The sequence below is a fragment of the Heteronotia binoei genome, chromosome 19, assembly GCF_032191835.1.
Source record: "Heteronotia binoei isolate CCM8104 ecotype False Entrance Well chromosome 19, APGP_CSIRO_Hbin_v1, whole genome shotgun sequence".
NCBI lineage: Eukaryota > Metazoa > Chordata > Lepidosauria > Squamata > Gekkonidae > Heteronotia > Heteronotia binoei.
This window is the reverse complement of record NC_083241.1, coordinates 14,725,639-14,740,284: the sequence shown is the minus strand read 5'-3', so window position 1 is coordinate 14,740,284 and position 14,646 is coordinate 14,725,639. Positions and strand designations below refer to the sequence as shown.

General features: G+C 45.1%; 1 protein-coding gene across 1 annotated transcript in view; it reads right to left on the bottom strand.

Annotated features, from left to right (window-relative positions):
- AGBL1 (AGBL carboxypeptidase 1) overlaps nt 1-14,196 on the bottom strand; it is a 686,235-nt gene extending 672,039 nt beyond the window's left edge. The window contains exons 1-3 of the mRNA XM_060260374.1: nt 14,164-14,196; nt 6,284-6,347; nt 1,348-1,494 (exon numbers count right to left, since the gene is read on the bottom strand). Of these exons, the coding sequence (XP_060116357.1) occupies nt 1,348-1,494; nt 6,284-6,347; nt 14,164-14,196 (244 nt within the window). The remainder of the gene's footprint in view (nt 1-1,347; nt 1,495-6,283; nt 6,348-14,163) is intronic.
- Between the last annotated feature and the right edge of the window lie 450 nt (nt 14,197-14,646).

Sequence of the window (14,646 nt, the reverse complement as noted above, 5' to 3'; positions counted from 1 at the left end):
CTCTCAGTTTTGCACTATACTGATCCTATCACATTGCTTATTGCAGGGGTCTCAAACTAATTCCTATGGGAAATCAAACCCTGACTGTTCCCTGGAAGGTCAGATGCTGAATACTTGGCCGCCAAATGAGAAGGGAGCACTCCCTGGAGAAGACCCTGATGCTGGGAAAGACAGAAGGCAAAAGAAGAAGGGGATGGCAAAAGATGAGATGGCTGGACAGCATTACTGATGTAACTAACATGAATTTGAGCAAACTTCAGAGGATGGTGGGCCTGGCATGACTTTGTCCATGGGGTCGCAAAGAGTCGGATTGGACTGTGCGACTGAACAACAACAAACTAATTTGTTATACGGGCTGGATCTGACATAAATGAAACCTTGTTGGCCAGGCCATGTGTGTCATAAAATGTAATGCCAGGTAGCAGAGATATAAACTTTATAAACGGCACAGACAGACACAATTAAAGATTTAAAAAAAAATTAAAACAAAATGCTTAAAACTTTAGCACTTGTTGGTCTTAATGGTGCTTTCTTTGTATCTCTTCTGTGTGATCCAGGAAACTGGGCAAGGGAAGCTCTGGCTCTTTCCTTTCTTCCCCAGGGTATCAGGAGGGGGAGGATCCTCAGCCAACAGAAGGAAAAGAGTCTTGGCTCAGTAGCTCTGCTGTGTGATTGAGAGCCTAGCAAAGCAAGCGCTCCCTTCCCTTCCTCAGCTACTGGGAAAAAGAGGCTTTGCTCTGTAGCTGCTGTGTGAATGAGCAAGCCTGCAGAGCAAGCTATGATGCAGAAGGAAGCATGAGAGAGGGAGAAGGAAGCAGATGATAGCCTGTTGCTTGGGGATGTGATTCGGCTCCTGGGCCACATGTTTGACACCCCTGATTTACTGGGTCCCCCACTGACTACATTGCATAATCCACCTTGAATCTCAGGGAGAAAGAAAGACTATAAATAACATAAGCAAATAAATGCCTTGGCTTATTAACCTGCCACTCCTTGCCCTTCACCACTTTTAAGGCACTCAGAAAATGCTCAGCCTCCCATAAGCCTTCTGCATCCCGGGAAGGCTCTTCGTGCCAGAGGAAAGCACCTTCACTAGGAGAACAAATGGCAGGGCTCCAAGCCCAAGACCAGTCGGCCCTATCAGCATTCTGTCTGGAACGCCACACTGGTTGGCAAGATCAGTAACAGCTCCAAGCCTCCAAGACCAAATCTACAGCTGAAGCATATTTCAGTTGTGCTCATCACCCCCACTGCAGCTGAAATAACTCCTGCCCTTCTTTCTTGACTGGGCACAAAGACACAACTGGGGAAAGAGCATCATAAAGCCACAGGGTTCGTCTGCAATACCTTTCTGGCCCACCTTGGCAGCCAGGCGAAGCACGGACAAGAGGACATGATTGTCCGGCGTGGGAGTTTGAGCCACATTCACCAGGGCCTGTAGAAGTGCTTCACTGCCTCCTTTGCTAATCATGTAGTGAATCCTCCGGGCCGTCCCTAGGCAGAGGGGCAAATGAAAAGATGGCTGAAAAGACTGTTCATGACTCAAATGCAAACCCCTTAAAGCCCGGCCATAAACAGCCTCTTAATAAATCAGAGCTGCTTTATGCATGAACATTTTTGGTCAGGTCTACCCGTAAAAAATATAACCTGTGCTAGGGATGACAGAGTTCCCCTGACTCCATTCCATCATCGTTTCTCTGGTTATCGACATGTAGGCATTTTCTTCCCCTGACTTAACACTGTCTCTTCGGGATTTCATTATTTGTGGGGTGTTTTGCCTGAAAAATGCACCTTTTACTTCATTATTTGAGATGATATTTCATACCTGCTTGGCTGAATGAACCCTGTAATTGTAGGATGGGACATAACCATCTTTTCCACCCATGAAAAAGATAGGAAAAAACCCTTTTAACAGCCAATTAGTGTATTAGCTGGAACATTATAGGGCTGCCAATCCTCGGTTTGGAGGCCCTCTCCCCACTTCAGGGTAATCAGAAAGTGAGGGGTGGGATGTCTTCTGTGGACACCATTATTCCCTATGAAGATTTATTCCCATAGGGTATAATGGAGAATTGATCTATGGGTATCTGAGGCTCTGGAGGGGCTGTTTTATGAGATACAGGCATCACATTTGCAGCCTAGCATCCAGTACCTCTCCTCAAAAGACCCGCCAAGTTTCAAAACGATTGGACCTGGGGGTCCAATTCTATGAGCCCCAAACGAAGGTGCCCCTATCCTTCATTATTTCCAATGGAGGGAAAGCATTTAAAAGGTGTGAGGTCCTTTTCAATGTGATAGACAGAACTCCCTTTGGAGTTCAATTATGCTTCTCACAACCTTGCTCCTAGCTCACCCTCAAAATCTCCTGGCTCCACCCCCAAAGTCCCCTGATATTTCTTGAATTGGACCGGGCAACCCTAGTTGAACTAGAATCTGGGAGACCCAGGTTCAAATCTCCATTCTGCCACAGAGGTTTCCTGCATGACCTTGATCTGGTTACACACACTTAGCCGAACCCAGCTCAAAGGGTTGTTGTGTGGACAAAATGGAGAGGAGAATGATGTAAGCCAGGGATGGCCAACGGTAGCTCTCCAGATGTTTTTTGCCTACAACTCCCAGCAGCCCCAGCCATTGGCCATGCTGGCTGATGCTGATGGGAGTTGTAGGCAAAAAAACATCTGGAGAGCTACTGTTGGCCACCCCTGATGTAAGCTGCTTTGAGACTCTAGCAGGGGGAAAGGCTGTGTATATAATGTGATCATTCAAGGACACTGGCTGCAGTTAAGCAGAGAATTTGAATCTCGGCAAACTGTCTGGCTGGATCTCACCCATACTTTGTTCTTCAAGGTTATATGTGAGGGGGATCTTGTTTGGAATGTGGGCATGACACATTGGCCTCTGAGATCATCTGCCCCTCCCTAGGCTAAGCTGACATGGAGATTCTACATACTCTGGCATGGAGTGGAGAGAGAAATAGTTACATTAAACAAATACACATTCAATAATCCTTTCCCAGGCAGCAAAACTAGAGGAGCAAAGAAAGCCTCATCAGCTCTCTTTTCACATGCTCAGCCAGCAGGTGGACAAATCAAATTGGCCACAGAAATTCAGTAGGATATAATTTCATCCCTAATCTCAGCACAGTGCAAAGACACGTTTGCAAATCACATTTCTTGCCAGTTTCCCCACTTAAAATGACATGCTTTTGATTCAAGATAAAGAAAAAGGCATTTCCTCAAAAAAAGACAACAGCACAAAATGCAGGAAACAGAGGAAGGCCCCGGCCAAGTCACCCGACATGGTGACATCGCTTCCAGTGTGCACAGGAACATATATCGTCACACAAACGATATCCAGACAATGCTCTGGTATCGTACTCTATTGTAGAAGCCATTTTTACCACAGAGCTTTTTCCTCAAATACCAGAGCATTACCAGGACACTGCAGCTTGATGATGTCACTTCCTGTGCTCACCAGAAGTGGCATTTCCACATCACCTGGGCCTTTCTTTCTCTCCTAGTAAGTCTCTCATCCTTCATCTCCTAGAAAGTCTCCTACATTAGGGTTCCTAGGAGTGACCTGGCAACCCTAATGTAGTGAAGCTTGAGAAGAGTCAACAGGAACTGGCAGCCATGACATACAACTAAAGGACTTCTGCCTAGTGGACCTGTTGATCCAGAAAGGCAACCTCCCAAACCACAAACTAAGTAAGCTAGGACCCTGCTGGTGGACCTCCTGATGGCATCTGGGTTTTGGTCACTGTGTGACACAGAGTGCTGGACAGGATGGGCCATTTGCCTGATCCAACATGGCTTCTCTTATGTTCTTAATCAGGATCAGCTGCTAGGATTGCCAAGCCCCCGGGCCAGGCAGAGGTTCTCCCGCCCTGGAGGTTTCCAACCCACCAGCCCTGACATTGCCAGCGTGATAATGTCACCCGCAAGTGACATTATCATGCCAGCGACGTTGTGCGCCAGCCACTCTAGGCATTTCTGGGGAAACTCTATAGTTTTCCCGGCTGCTCTAGCAATTTGGGAGGGAAAACTCTATGGTACAATAGCACATGTGAAAAAGACTTGGCAACCCTATCAGCTGCACGGCTAGCAGGTATTGAACTGCGGCTGCTTTGTACTTTGGCCAAGATCTTGTGATGAAGAGGCCTAGCTGCTCGACTCGGGAGCCAGTGCAGGTTTTAATTTCATGGAGGAAAGCTTTGTTAATGACCACTCAGGATGATAGCCAAGCAGGAACCACACACCGGGAAGAGCAGTTGTCTTTTTGCCCTGTTTAGGGGTTTCCTGGCTAACCAGCATTAGGGTTGCCGTCTTAGTTTTCTTACGGGGTGGGGGGGGCTCCCAGGTCCATTCCTGGAAGATTCTGCATGTGCACAAAGCTTGTGTGCTGTGATGACATCACCTGGAAGTGATATAATCACATTGGGCACATTACACATGGACACTCTAGTATTCTGGCCCAAAGCTTTATGATTACCATAGAGTTTTAGCTAAAATGCTAGCGCAGCCTCTACGCGGGAGGGGACTGTTCAGGGGTGGAGCTTCCCCCACCAGCCAGCTGGCAGGCAGCGAATGAGAGCCCCTGAAATTGGGGGAAACCCCGAAACTGGACCAGGGGACTGGCAAGCACTGGGAACAGGATTACACATGGGACAGATCTCGGTCAAATCTTGCAGGGCTGCTTGCCTGTTATATTCTTATAAGGGAAAATGGCCTCTCGACTGAAGCGTTCCTCAAAGGGCAAAGTTGCCAGTTGGCATCAACAGAACTTTCTCACAGTTCCATCCAGCCTGTGAGCTCTTCATACTCTCACTATGGGAATGCCCTCAGTTTATGTTGAGTTACATTAGGGCTACCACATGGCAACCCCTGGGAGACTGGAGGCGGTGGATGGAGACTTACCCAAATAACTTCCCACAGTTCTGCACTGACACTTCTGGCTGCATAATCAGAAGTAACATCCCCATGTCACAGGATGTTCAAGGACATGTCAGAAACTCTATGGTAAAACCGCAGAGTTTTAGGGGAATCCTAGGCATCCCATGACCCAGTGACATCACATCTAGTTACTCAGAAATTACATTGCAGCATCATAGGTCACTGTTTCACTCCCCCCCCACTGCCCTAACAAACAGAGGAGCCAAAGGTGGTAAGAACATAAGAGAAGCCATGTTGGATCAGGCCAATGGCCCATCCAGTCCAACACTCTGTGTCACACAGTGGCCAAAAAACACCAAACCCAAGTGCCATCAAGAGGTCCACCAGTGGGGCTAGAAGCCTTTCCACTGTGCCCCCCCCCCCACAAGAACCAGAATGCAGAGCATCACTGCCCCAGAGAATTCCAACAATAAGCTGTGGCTAATAGCCACTTATGGACCTCTGCTCCATATGCCTTCATAGGTTACAATCAATCCCTTCTCATTCAGGAAGGGCCAGAATGCTGTCCTGTTCTAAAAAGCATTCAGTGGAGGCTAAATTGGGAGCTAGGCTATATTTTAACTGCATGCACTGTTTTTTTAACTGCATTTTTTTTTAAAGTGTTTGTGTACTTTGTGTACTTAAATGTATGGACTCTTATCTGGAAGAACCGGGTTTGACTCCCCACTCCTCCACTTGCACCTGCTGGAATGGCCTTGGGTCAGCCATAGCTCTGGCAGAGGTTGTCCTTGAAAGGGCAGCTGCCTCTCAGCCCCACCCACCTCACAGGGTGTCTGTTGTGGGGGAGGAAGGGAAAGGAGATTGTGAGCCGCTCTGAGACTCTTCGGAGTGGAGGGCGGGATATAAATCCAATATCTTAATCTACCTCACAGGGTGTCTGTTGTGGGGGAGGAAGGGAAAGGAGATTGTGAGCCGCTCTGAGACTCTTCGGAGTGGAGGGCGGGATATAAATCCAATATCTTATTATTATTATTTCACCTTGCTAGATACTTATATTTTGTTCAGGGCAGGCCCTAGACTGTCTGGCACCCTAACTTCTAGTGGAAATGCTAACTTCTGGTGCCCCCCCCCACACACACACACACTGATAACATCACCAAGTCAGACGGGGGCACCAAATTCAGAGCCCCCAAAAGGCTGGCGCCTAGTTTCCCTAGTGGCAGGGCCAGTCCTGCTTTTGTCCAGGCAGCTATTACTGTTTCGTTAGCTACCTCGACTCCACAAAGAAAAGGTGGGGTACATATATTACTGAGTTAATTGTCATTTGAATTGAGACAAGTCAGTAGGACATGGCTTGTTTTCACATGAAAAGCTTTGCTTCTTCTACTTACCCACAGAGAGAAGATCAGTAAGAACACTCAAGATATTCAGAATCACGTCTCTGTCGTGGGAGCTCTGCAATGCAAACAGATTTTGCCATCAATGCTTTGTTGCAAATACATTTGAGTGGGGAAAGCTGTGCAAAGGGATTTCTCTCTCTCCCCGTTGTAAATCCTCTGGGTGCCGTGTTGAGGGAGCTTCACAAACTACAAAGGAAATATGTCTCTCCTAAAACGTGCCTGTATGACCCCGACTGTTAAACGCATGATCCTGATTCTCAGTCTTGGAAGCACACCAGCGTGACTAAACCTCACTGAGCATTTCTGCTATAAGCCCTGAGCTGCAGAAAAGATTGAGAGAGCAGTCAAATACAAGACAGGAGCCTTCCATGCTAGATAAAGCATTCAGTTAGTTTAGTTACCCACATTATGTATGTATCTCCTGTCCTGCCCTTCCAATTGGCTCAGGACAGCTAAGAAGAGGACTGCCGGTTTATACCCCACCCTTCTTTTGAATCAGGGACTCCAAGAGGCTTACAATCTCCTATACCTTTTCCCCACACAATGAGACACCCTGTGAGGTGGGTGGGGCTGAGAGAGCTCTCGCAGAAGCTGCCCTTTCAAGGACAACCTCTATGCGAGCTATGGCTGACCCAAGGCCATTCCAGCAGCTGCAAATGGAGGAGTGGGGAATCAAACCCGGTTCTCCCAGATAAGAGTCCGCACACTTAACCACCACACCAAACCAGCTCTCTAGCAGCATAGGTTAAACTTTGTATTTTTATTTACTTCATTTATACGCCACCTTTTTCGCTCTATTTTCCCTCTTCATTTATACGCCACTCCTCTATTTTATCTTCACAACAGCCTTATGAAGCAGGTCATGCTGAGAGAGCGTGACTGGCCCTAGGTGACCCAGGAAGCTTCCATGGCAAAGCAGGGATTCAAACTTGGGTCTCTCAGATCCTGGTCTGACACTATGACCACTAAGTAATGCCAATTCAAGTCTCAACATCACAGAAAACAGGGCTTTTTTTTTGTAGCTTCGCATACTAGGCCACACACCCCTGATGTAGCCAATCCTCCAAGAGCTTACAGGGCTCTTAGTACAGGGCCTACTGGAAGCTCCAGGAGGATTGGCTACATCAGGGGGTGTGGCCTAATATGCAAAGCACTTCCTGCTACAAAAAAAGCCCTCACAGAAAATATACTCCATTAAAAAAAAAACAGTTAAAAACAATTATAGAGTTGTCCATGCCAGTCTCAACAGTTCCAACTGTTTGATTAATAGATCCTCTGCCTCACAGTTAACAATTCAGTCTAACTGTTCTCTACTGAAAGCTTTCTGGAATAACAGCTATAAAAGATATATGGAGAGCTAGAAAAAAAGAGCTCTGACAAAGAGCATAATGAACACATGAAGATGCCTTCTGTTGAGTTAGACCACTGGCTCACCATGGTCAAGATTGTCTACTCCAGGGGTGGCCAACAGTAGCTCTCCAGATGTTTTTTGCCTACAACTCCCATCAGCCCCAGCCATTGGCCATGCTGGCTGGGGCTGGTGGAAGTTGTAGGCAAAAAACATCTGGAGAGCTACCATTGGTCACCCCTGGTCTACTCTAACTAGCAGCAGCTCTTCATGGTCTTTCACATCACCTCCTACCTGATCTTTTAAAACAGAGATGCTGGGATTTAACTGGAGACTTTCTTCATGGGAAACAGAGCTCCACCCTAGATAAATTAAACCTGAAAGGAAACCAGTTTGCACAACTAATCAGCTTGTAGATGGACATTGCAATTCACCAAACCTGTCTGAGAAAGTTTAGATGGTAATAAACTGAAGTCAATCCCTACTAAGTGCCTTTCAGACTGAATTTTCCTTTGCCACAAATCCAGACAATGATGCTAAAATGGTACTCCCATCCTAAGTACACTTAAGACCCTTCTAAATTAACTGATTTAGTAGAGAATAACTCATTTTAGGATTAGAACAGAATGGCACCTTTAAGATCAACAGAGTTTTATTCAAGGTATAATTTTTTGGTGTGCACGCACTCTTCTTCAGAAATATTGAAATGAAAGTTACCAGTCCATACATATAGGGCCTATCAGGGCTTTATTGTTTGTAGGAAAAGCCCAACAGGAACTTATTTGCATATTAGGTCACACCCCCTGACATCACTGGAAGTGACATCACCCATTCAGTAGGTTACTTTCCGCATATTGACACCGAACAGTACAGTGCCGTCAGCTGCATTTCATGGATGGATGTTCTCACACAGCCCAATGAGAGACCTTGTTTTCCTCCCCTCCAACATGGCCAGAGAGAAAGAGAGACCCACATGTGGAAGAGCAGGCAGCAGCAGGCCCAGCTTCTCCTGGGAGGGAGCGCTCATGGGTAGCCAGTTTGATGTAGTGGTTAAGTGTGCGGACTCTTATCTGGGAGAACCGGGTTGGATTCCCCACTCTTCCACTTGCACCTGCTGGAATGGCCTTGGGTCAGCCATAGCTCTCGCAGAGGTTGTCCTTGAAAGTGCAGCTGCTGTAACAGCCCTCTCAGCTCCACACACCTCACAGGGCATCTGTTGTGGGGGAGGAAGGTAAAGGAGATTGTGAGCCGCTCTGAGACTCTTCGGAGTGGAGGGCGGGATATAAATCCATTATCTTCTTCTCTACGTCTCTCATTCTCTTTGCAAGCTCACTGGAGGCTGAAGGCAGCAGAGAGGATGGAACTTGTGGGCTGGGAGCATGTGGCTGCCTAGTGCCTTTCCTCTTCTGGAGATCTTTTTTTGAGCCAGAGCCCTGGCCAAGCCAGCTGGAACTGCATTCCTGTGCATTCCTGCTTTAAAAAAAAAAAAAAAAGCTCTGGGCCCTATATGTATGAACTGGAAACTTCCATTTCAATGTATCTGAGGAAGTATGTGCGTGCACAAAAGCATATATCAAGTCAAGTTTATTACAATCTGAGATCTGAATTATTATATCCAGAATAAAATTTTGTTGGTTTTAAAGGTGCCACTGGACTCAAACTTTGTCCTGCTGCTTCAGACCAGCACAACCACCCATCTGAATCTGTCTACTTAGGATTGTACTGAAAGTGTCCAAATACAGTGACTGACAGACCTGTGTCTTTTGTTTTCCCCCAAGGGTCACACACTTGAGTATAGGATACTCAGCAATCTCATGTCATCACTATTTGTATTAATGGTTTAGGCCAGGGGTGGCCAGCAGTAGCTCTCCAGATGTTTTTTTGCCTACAACTCCCATCAGCCCCAGCCATCAGCCATGCTGGCTGGGGCTTATGGGAGTTGTAGGCAAAAAACATCTGAAGAGCTACCGTTGGTCACCCCTGGCTTAGGCAACACACAACCCAATCAGCAAAAATAAACAGCCAAGTGTAATGGGAGCATAAATCAATGAAGATTTTTATTGCTGAAATCTAAGCGTGAAATCCATCTACTAAGTAAGGAAAAGGATACAGGGCAGCCCTCGGGCTTAGGAAGTGGCTGGTCTGTCCTCCTTCCCCAAGGCTACTGCTTTTCCTGTCAAGTTGGCCTCTGTACAAATTCTTAGACAAAGTTGCCGATCTCATTGCAATCAGTCCAGATAAGTTACAGCACTTTACTATTACTATTGCAGACTATCTATACCAGGGCTTTTTTTTTTGGTAGCATGAATTCCTTTGCACAATAGGCCACACTGTCAGACACTGGAAAGTTACCATGATATAATGATGCTTGGTTTAAACTGTGATGAATTGCTTAGCTTAACTGACTCCATTTTCTAACCCATGTTATTAACCTCAAGGAGAAACCTTGCATATCAAAGTAGAAGAATAGTTGCTACTAACACTGGTGTGAATTCCTGTCGCTGATACTAACAAAAGCAACATCCCTTTGAAGATAAGGTGCCTCCGGGAATGCCGGTTTGGCCATCCCTGTGAGAATGGGAACCACAAAGAGATAAGAGAAAGCAACCGTGTACAATGTATCACTTCATAGTGGGAATGTAGATTTGCTTAGAAACCTTTGATGTACAAGTGTTTAAAATATCTATGCACCTAGGGAAAAGTATCAGTTCCAATCTTGCTGCGCTCAGAAACTATGAACTATCAAATAAAGCCTTAACATTGTAACAAATGGAGTCTGGTTAATTTGAAGTTTCATTGTCTGACACACACACCCCTGATGTAGCCAGTCCTCCTGGAGCTCACAGTAGGCCCTGTACGAAGAGCACTGTAAGCTCCAGGACGATTGGCTACATCTGTCCTATTACCACCCATCCTCATTTCTGCATTTCAATTCCTTGGCAAATTTGAGTTGGGAAGCATCCCATTTATCAAGGCAAGGCAACATTTTGTCCTACACTGAATTCTTCAGAATCTTCCATTGCGATTGAAGTGAAGTTTGGTGATGAACAAGCTTGAAGGGGAAGGAAAGAGGAAGAAAAGAAAAACAGTGGGGTGACTTCAGTCTCCCAGTCAGGTATAGCATAGCTGGGAATGGATCAGCCAATCCCAGAATGCACGGCAAGGAAGCTTCAGGCAACACATGAAGGTCCTCTGCCTTGCTCCTCCTCCTACATAATTCCCTTTGCCAGTGCTGTGTTCTAACACCGTAGGCTCTTTCTGAGATTCTTGTACTATTCAAAGGCAGGCAGCAGATCAGAGCATCCCCAGATGTCAAGGCGGCCCTATCTGCATCTGAATGAAAATCACAAAAGGGAAGGCAGGGCAAGCACCAGGCAGGGCTGTGTGTTCAGCACTAAATGCAGCCCAACATTCCCACAAAAGATCATTCTTACATACAGTTTTCCTACTAGGGTTGCTGGTCCCATGTCAGTTCTCAGTGGAGGGGAGGTGCGTCATGCAATACTTCTGACTAGGAATCCAGAAGCGGCATTGTCATCTTGCACAATGCTCTAGGACAGGGGTGACCAAACTGTGACTCGGGAGCCACATGTGGCTCTTTCACACATATTGTGTTGCTCTTGAAGCCCCTACCACCCTGTTGGCTGGGTTGGAAAAGGTAACCCCCTCTTTAAATCCCTTCTGCAAGCCAATGTGAGAGGCCTGGAGAATGCATTGAAAGTTGCTTTCTATCCACCTCTTCCTTCCTTCCTTCCTTCCTTCCTTCCTTCCTTCCTTCCTTCCTTCCTTCCTTCCTTCCTTCCTTCCTTCCTCTTTCTCTGTCACTTTCTCCCCCTCACATTCATGTCTTGCAGCTCTCAAAGATCTGATTCATTCTGTATAGCTGTTATGTCAAGCAAGTTTGGCCACCCCTGCTCTAGGATGCTTTTAATCTCTCTTTCTTTTCCCAAAGAGACTGAGGAAAATCCTAGAGTGTCATGCAATGCCAGTTTCTCCCCCCCCCCAAAAAAAACTCCTCCTACTGTTGGGGCTGGGGTTGGCAGCCCTATTACATACTTAATTGTTCTTTATACCATAACCTCCGTAAAGATTTATTTGGCAAGCTTTCTTTTTCTCCAGATTTGTCTATTCTGCCACCCTGTTATTATTTATTGAGTGATACTGAGGGGGTGGTTAGTGAGGCTGTGGCAAAATTTCTGGCTGACATCCTTAAATTTAATTCTGACCATGTTTGAATGCATCTGTAAGCTCGGTTTTATCTTGATTTTATCTCCAATGTTTAAATTTTTATATTCTGTGTATTTTTATCTGAATCTATTATGCCATTAAAGGTTTGGTATGGTATGGACATACTTAACCCCCAGATTTAAACAAACAAACAAAAATGGATATCTTCCCCAATGTAATGCTAAAGAAACTGCTGTTTCCTAACAGGAAACTAAGGGAAAAAATGGTGAAAATGTTTGTTCCCTTTGTAAGACTAATAGCAGTACTGAACATTTATAATCCCAGACCAATTTTGTGAATGTTTCTAAACTGAGACACATATGTTAGTGATTACACACATTCCCAGAACTCTCAGCGTTCCGATGTGAATTACAATATTTCCTATATTTCCAACATTTGCTAGAACATTTACACTTCTTTGTGCATTAGCATATGCAAATGAGGATGAACAAATGCCCCCATCATCCAAGAGAGATGGCCACTGTACCAGCAAATCTATTTTGGCTTTGTAAAAGTAGGCCAGATAAACGCAATGGGACCTATTTAAAGGTGGTGAAAGTTGGATCTCAGGGTCTCCATGCAGACCTATAAAGTAACAACTTTAATCCTCCAAGAAGAGTCGTCACAGCTGAAAAGGATCAAGTAACCTTCATACTGTACACTGCATGTCTACAGAAGCACTTCCAAAATCAGGCATGAGACTGACAATTTGTTGTTCTCTGGATTGCAAATCTTGATAGACAACGAACCCATTTCACAGATTTCAGAGGCTTGCATTCTACAGCCTTCTTTCTGCTGGCACATCTCTTTGTCCAATGCAGAGGGAGTAAACTTCTGAATCCCAGGGCTAGGAGGCAACATCAGCGGAAGACCTTGGCCTCTTTGCTGTTGTTGGCTTTCCATAATAATTGGTTGGCTACTGTGTGAGACAGAATACTGGACTAAATGGACCACTGGCCTGATCCAGCAGTGCTCTTCTTATGTTCGTGAATAATCGAAGTGCTCAAGAATTGCATGCTAGCCCACCAAACATGTTCACTCAATTCACATTGCCCCTAGTGGAGGGAGGAGGAATTACTAGACTATTTGCATATTGTCTTACTTTGAAATTAGAATGCATCTGAGGTACATAAAGGAGGAACCAGGGACTATGGGCCAAACTGGAAGATTCTGAGGGCCAGATAAATTATACGGACCACTCACTGCCAATCAGTGTAGAGACACAGAAGATTTCATCCTCTGGGTTCAGAAGAAAGCTCACTGTTTTGTATAACTACATAGTAAATTTCTTTGTTCCCTTACAGATAACAGCAGAAATGAGGTTCAGCAGGCGGAAAGTTGCTGGGTCCTTTCTTATAATCTTAATTGCTATTCTTCATTGTTCCCATTCTCATAGTAAGTTTGAGCTTTTTCTTTCTTGCTTTTGAACAAATTGATGCCTTTATGCAAGTTCCTCTCAACACTCCCAAGAATTGCTTTGTGACTTGTCCCCTCCCCTGTTCCTAATGCATTTCTAATCACCTAATTATTTCATTATGCAGAAGTTGTCATAAAACACATTATTGTGTGACTTTTTTTTTTTTAAAAAGAAGGTCTTTCATCGAATGGGAATATTGAGAGAATCAAGAAAATCCAAAAGAAATCAAAACACCTGATACTTAGGAAGTGGCTTTTTCAACGTTATCCTACTAATGTTTTTTAAATTCCTTCAAAAATTAGAAAGCTAATTTTCCCTCAAGAGTAACCTTTTATTTCCTAATGGGTTGCTTATCAGATTCTTTGCTTTTGAATTTGTTTTCATTATTCATTTCATTTCCCTTGTAGTTAATGTGTTTTTGTTATAAGGCATTCTCTTTTCTTTAGAGTTCTTTATGCTTCCATCATCCTGGTTCTTTTATATACCGTTAGCCTTCTTTTTAAAACAAGCACAATTTGAGGTCATTTTTAAAAATAACAACAACCTATCAATGTCGGTCAGCCCAAATCCTACTGTGTTGATTCATAATTTATAAATGACTATCTTTTTTTTTTAATGATCCCAGATTAGCCCTCCCCATGTCATATGTTACATTTGGGTATCAAATCTGACCACTGTGATGCTTCAGACTTCTGTTATAAAGAGGCTCCGGAACTTGTTCCTAAGAACTTGACTTTGCACTTCAAAGCCTCCTTTTTTGAAAGTCAAGTCCGTCTCTTCTTAATTAGAGATGCAATCAACGTATGAGGCTGCCTTAGAACTTCAGACTTACTAAGTGCCCGCTTCCAACAGGTAATTCCCCCTTGCCATTTCACTCACATTTGCACTGCTGTGGACATCCGTGGTGAGCATGGCTGGTTCCAGGATTTGGAAGGCACCAGCAGCCCCCCCTTGTGCACCCTCCACCTGTGTGGCCCTATCCTTCTTCCAGTGGAAAGCCCTCCATCGCTGGAGGCAGTGGGCCCCACTAGAAGCACAACTCAGGGTATGCTGATGCTGGCCCTGGTAGTGAGAGAAGGGGGGGACATATGACCAAGCAGTGATGTGACTTTTAAATCACACGCTAGGAATCCCCTTGTCTTTATGGGTTTTGTACTGTAGTGTCACCAGGAAGTAGTGGGATATAAATTGAATAAACCTAACCTAATTTAACCTAAGCTAACCCTGTGCACAATGCAGGAAACTCAGAAATACGTCCCCCACACCCCCAAGGAGAAAGAAGTTTCAGTATTTTCCCCCTCAGCACATATTTATTTGAAATATTAATATCCCACCTTGTAGCCTTAGGCTCCAAGAAGTTAA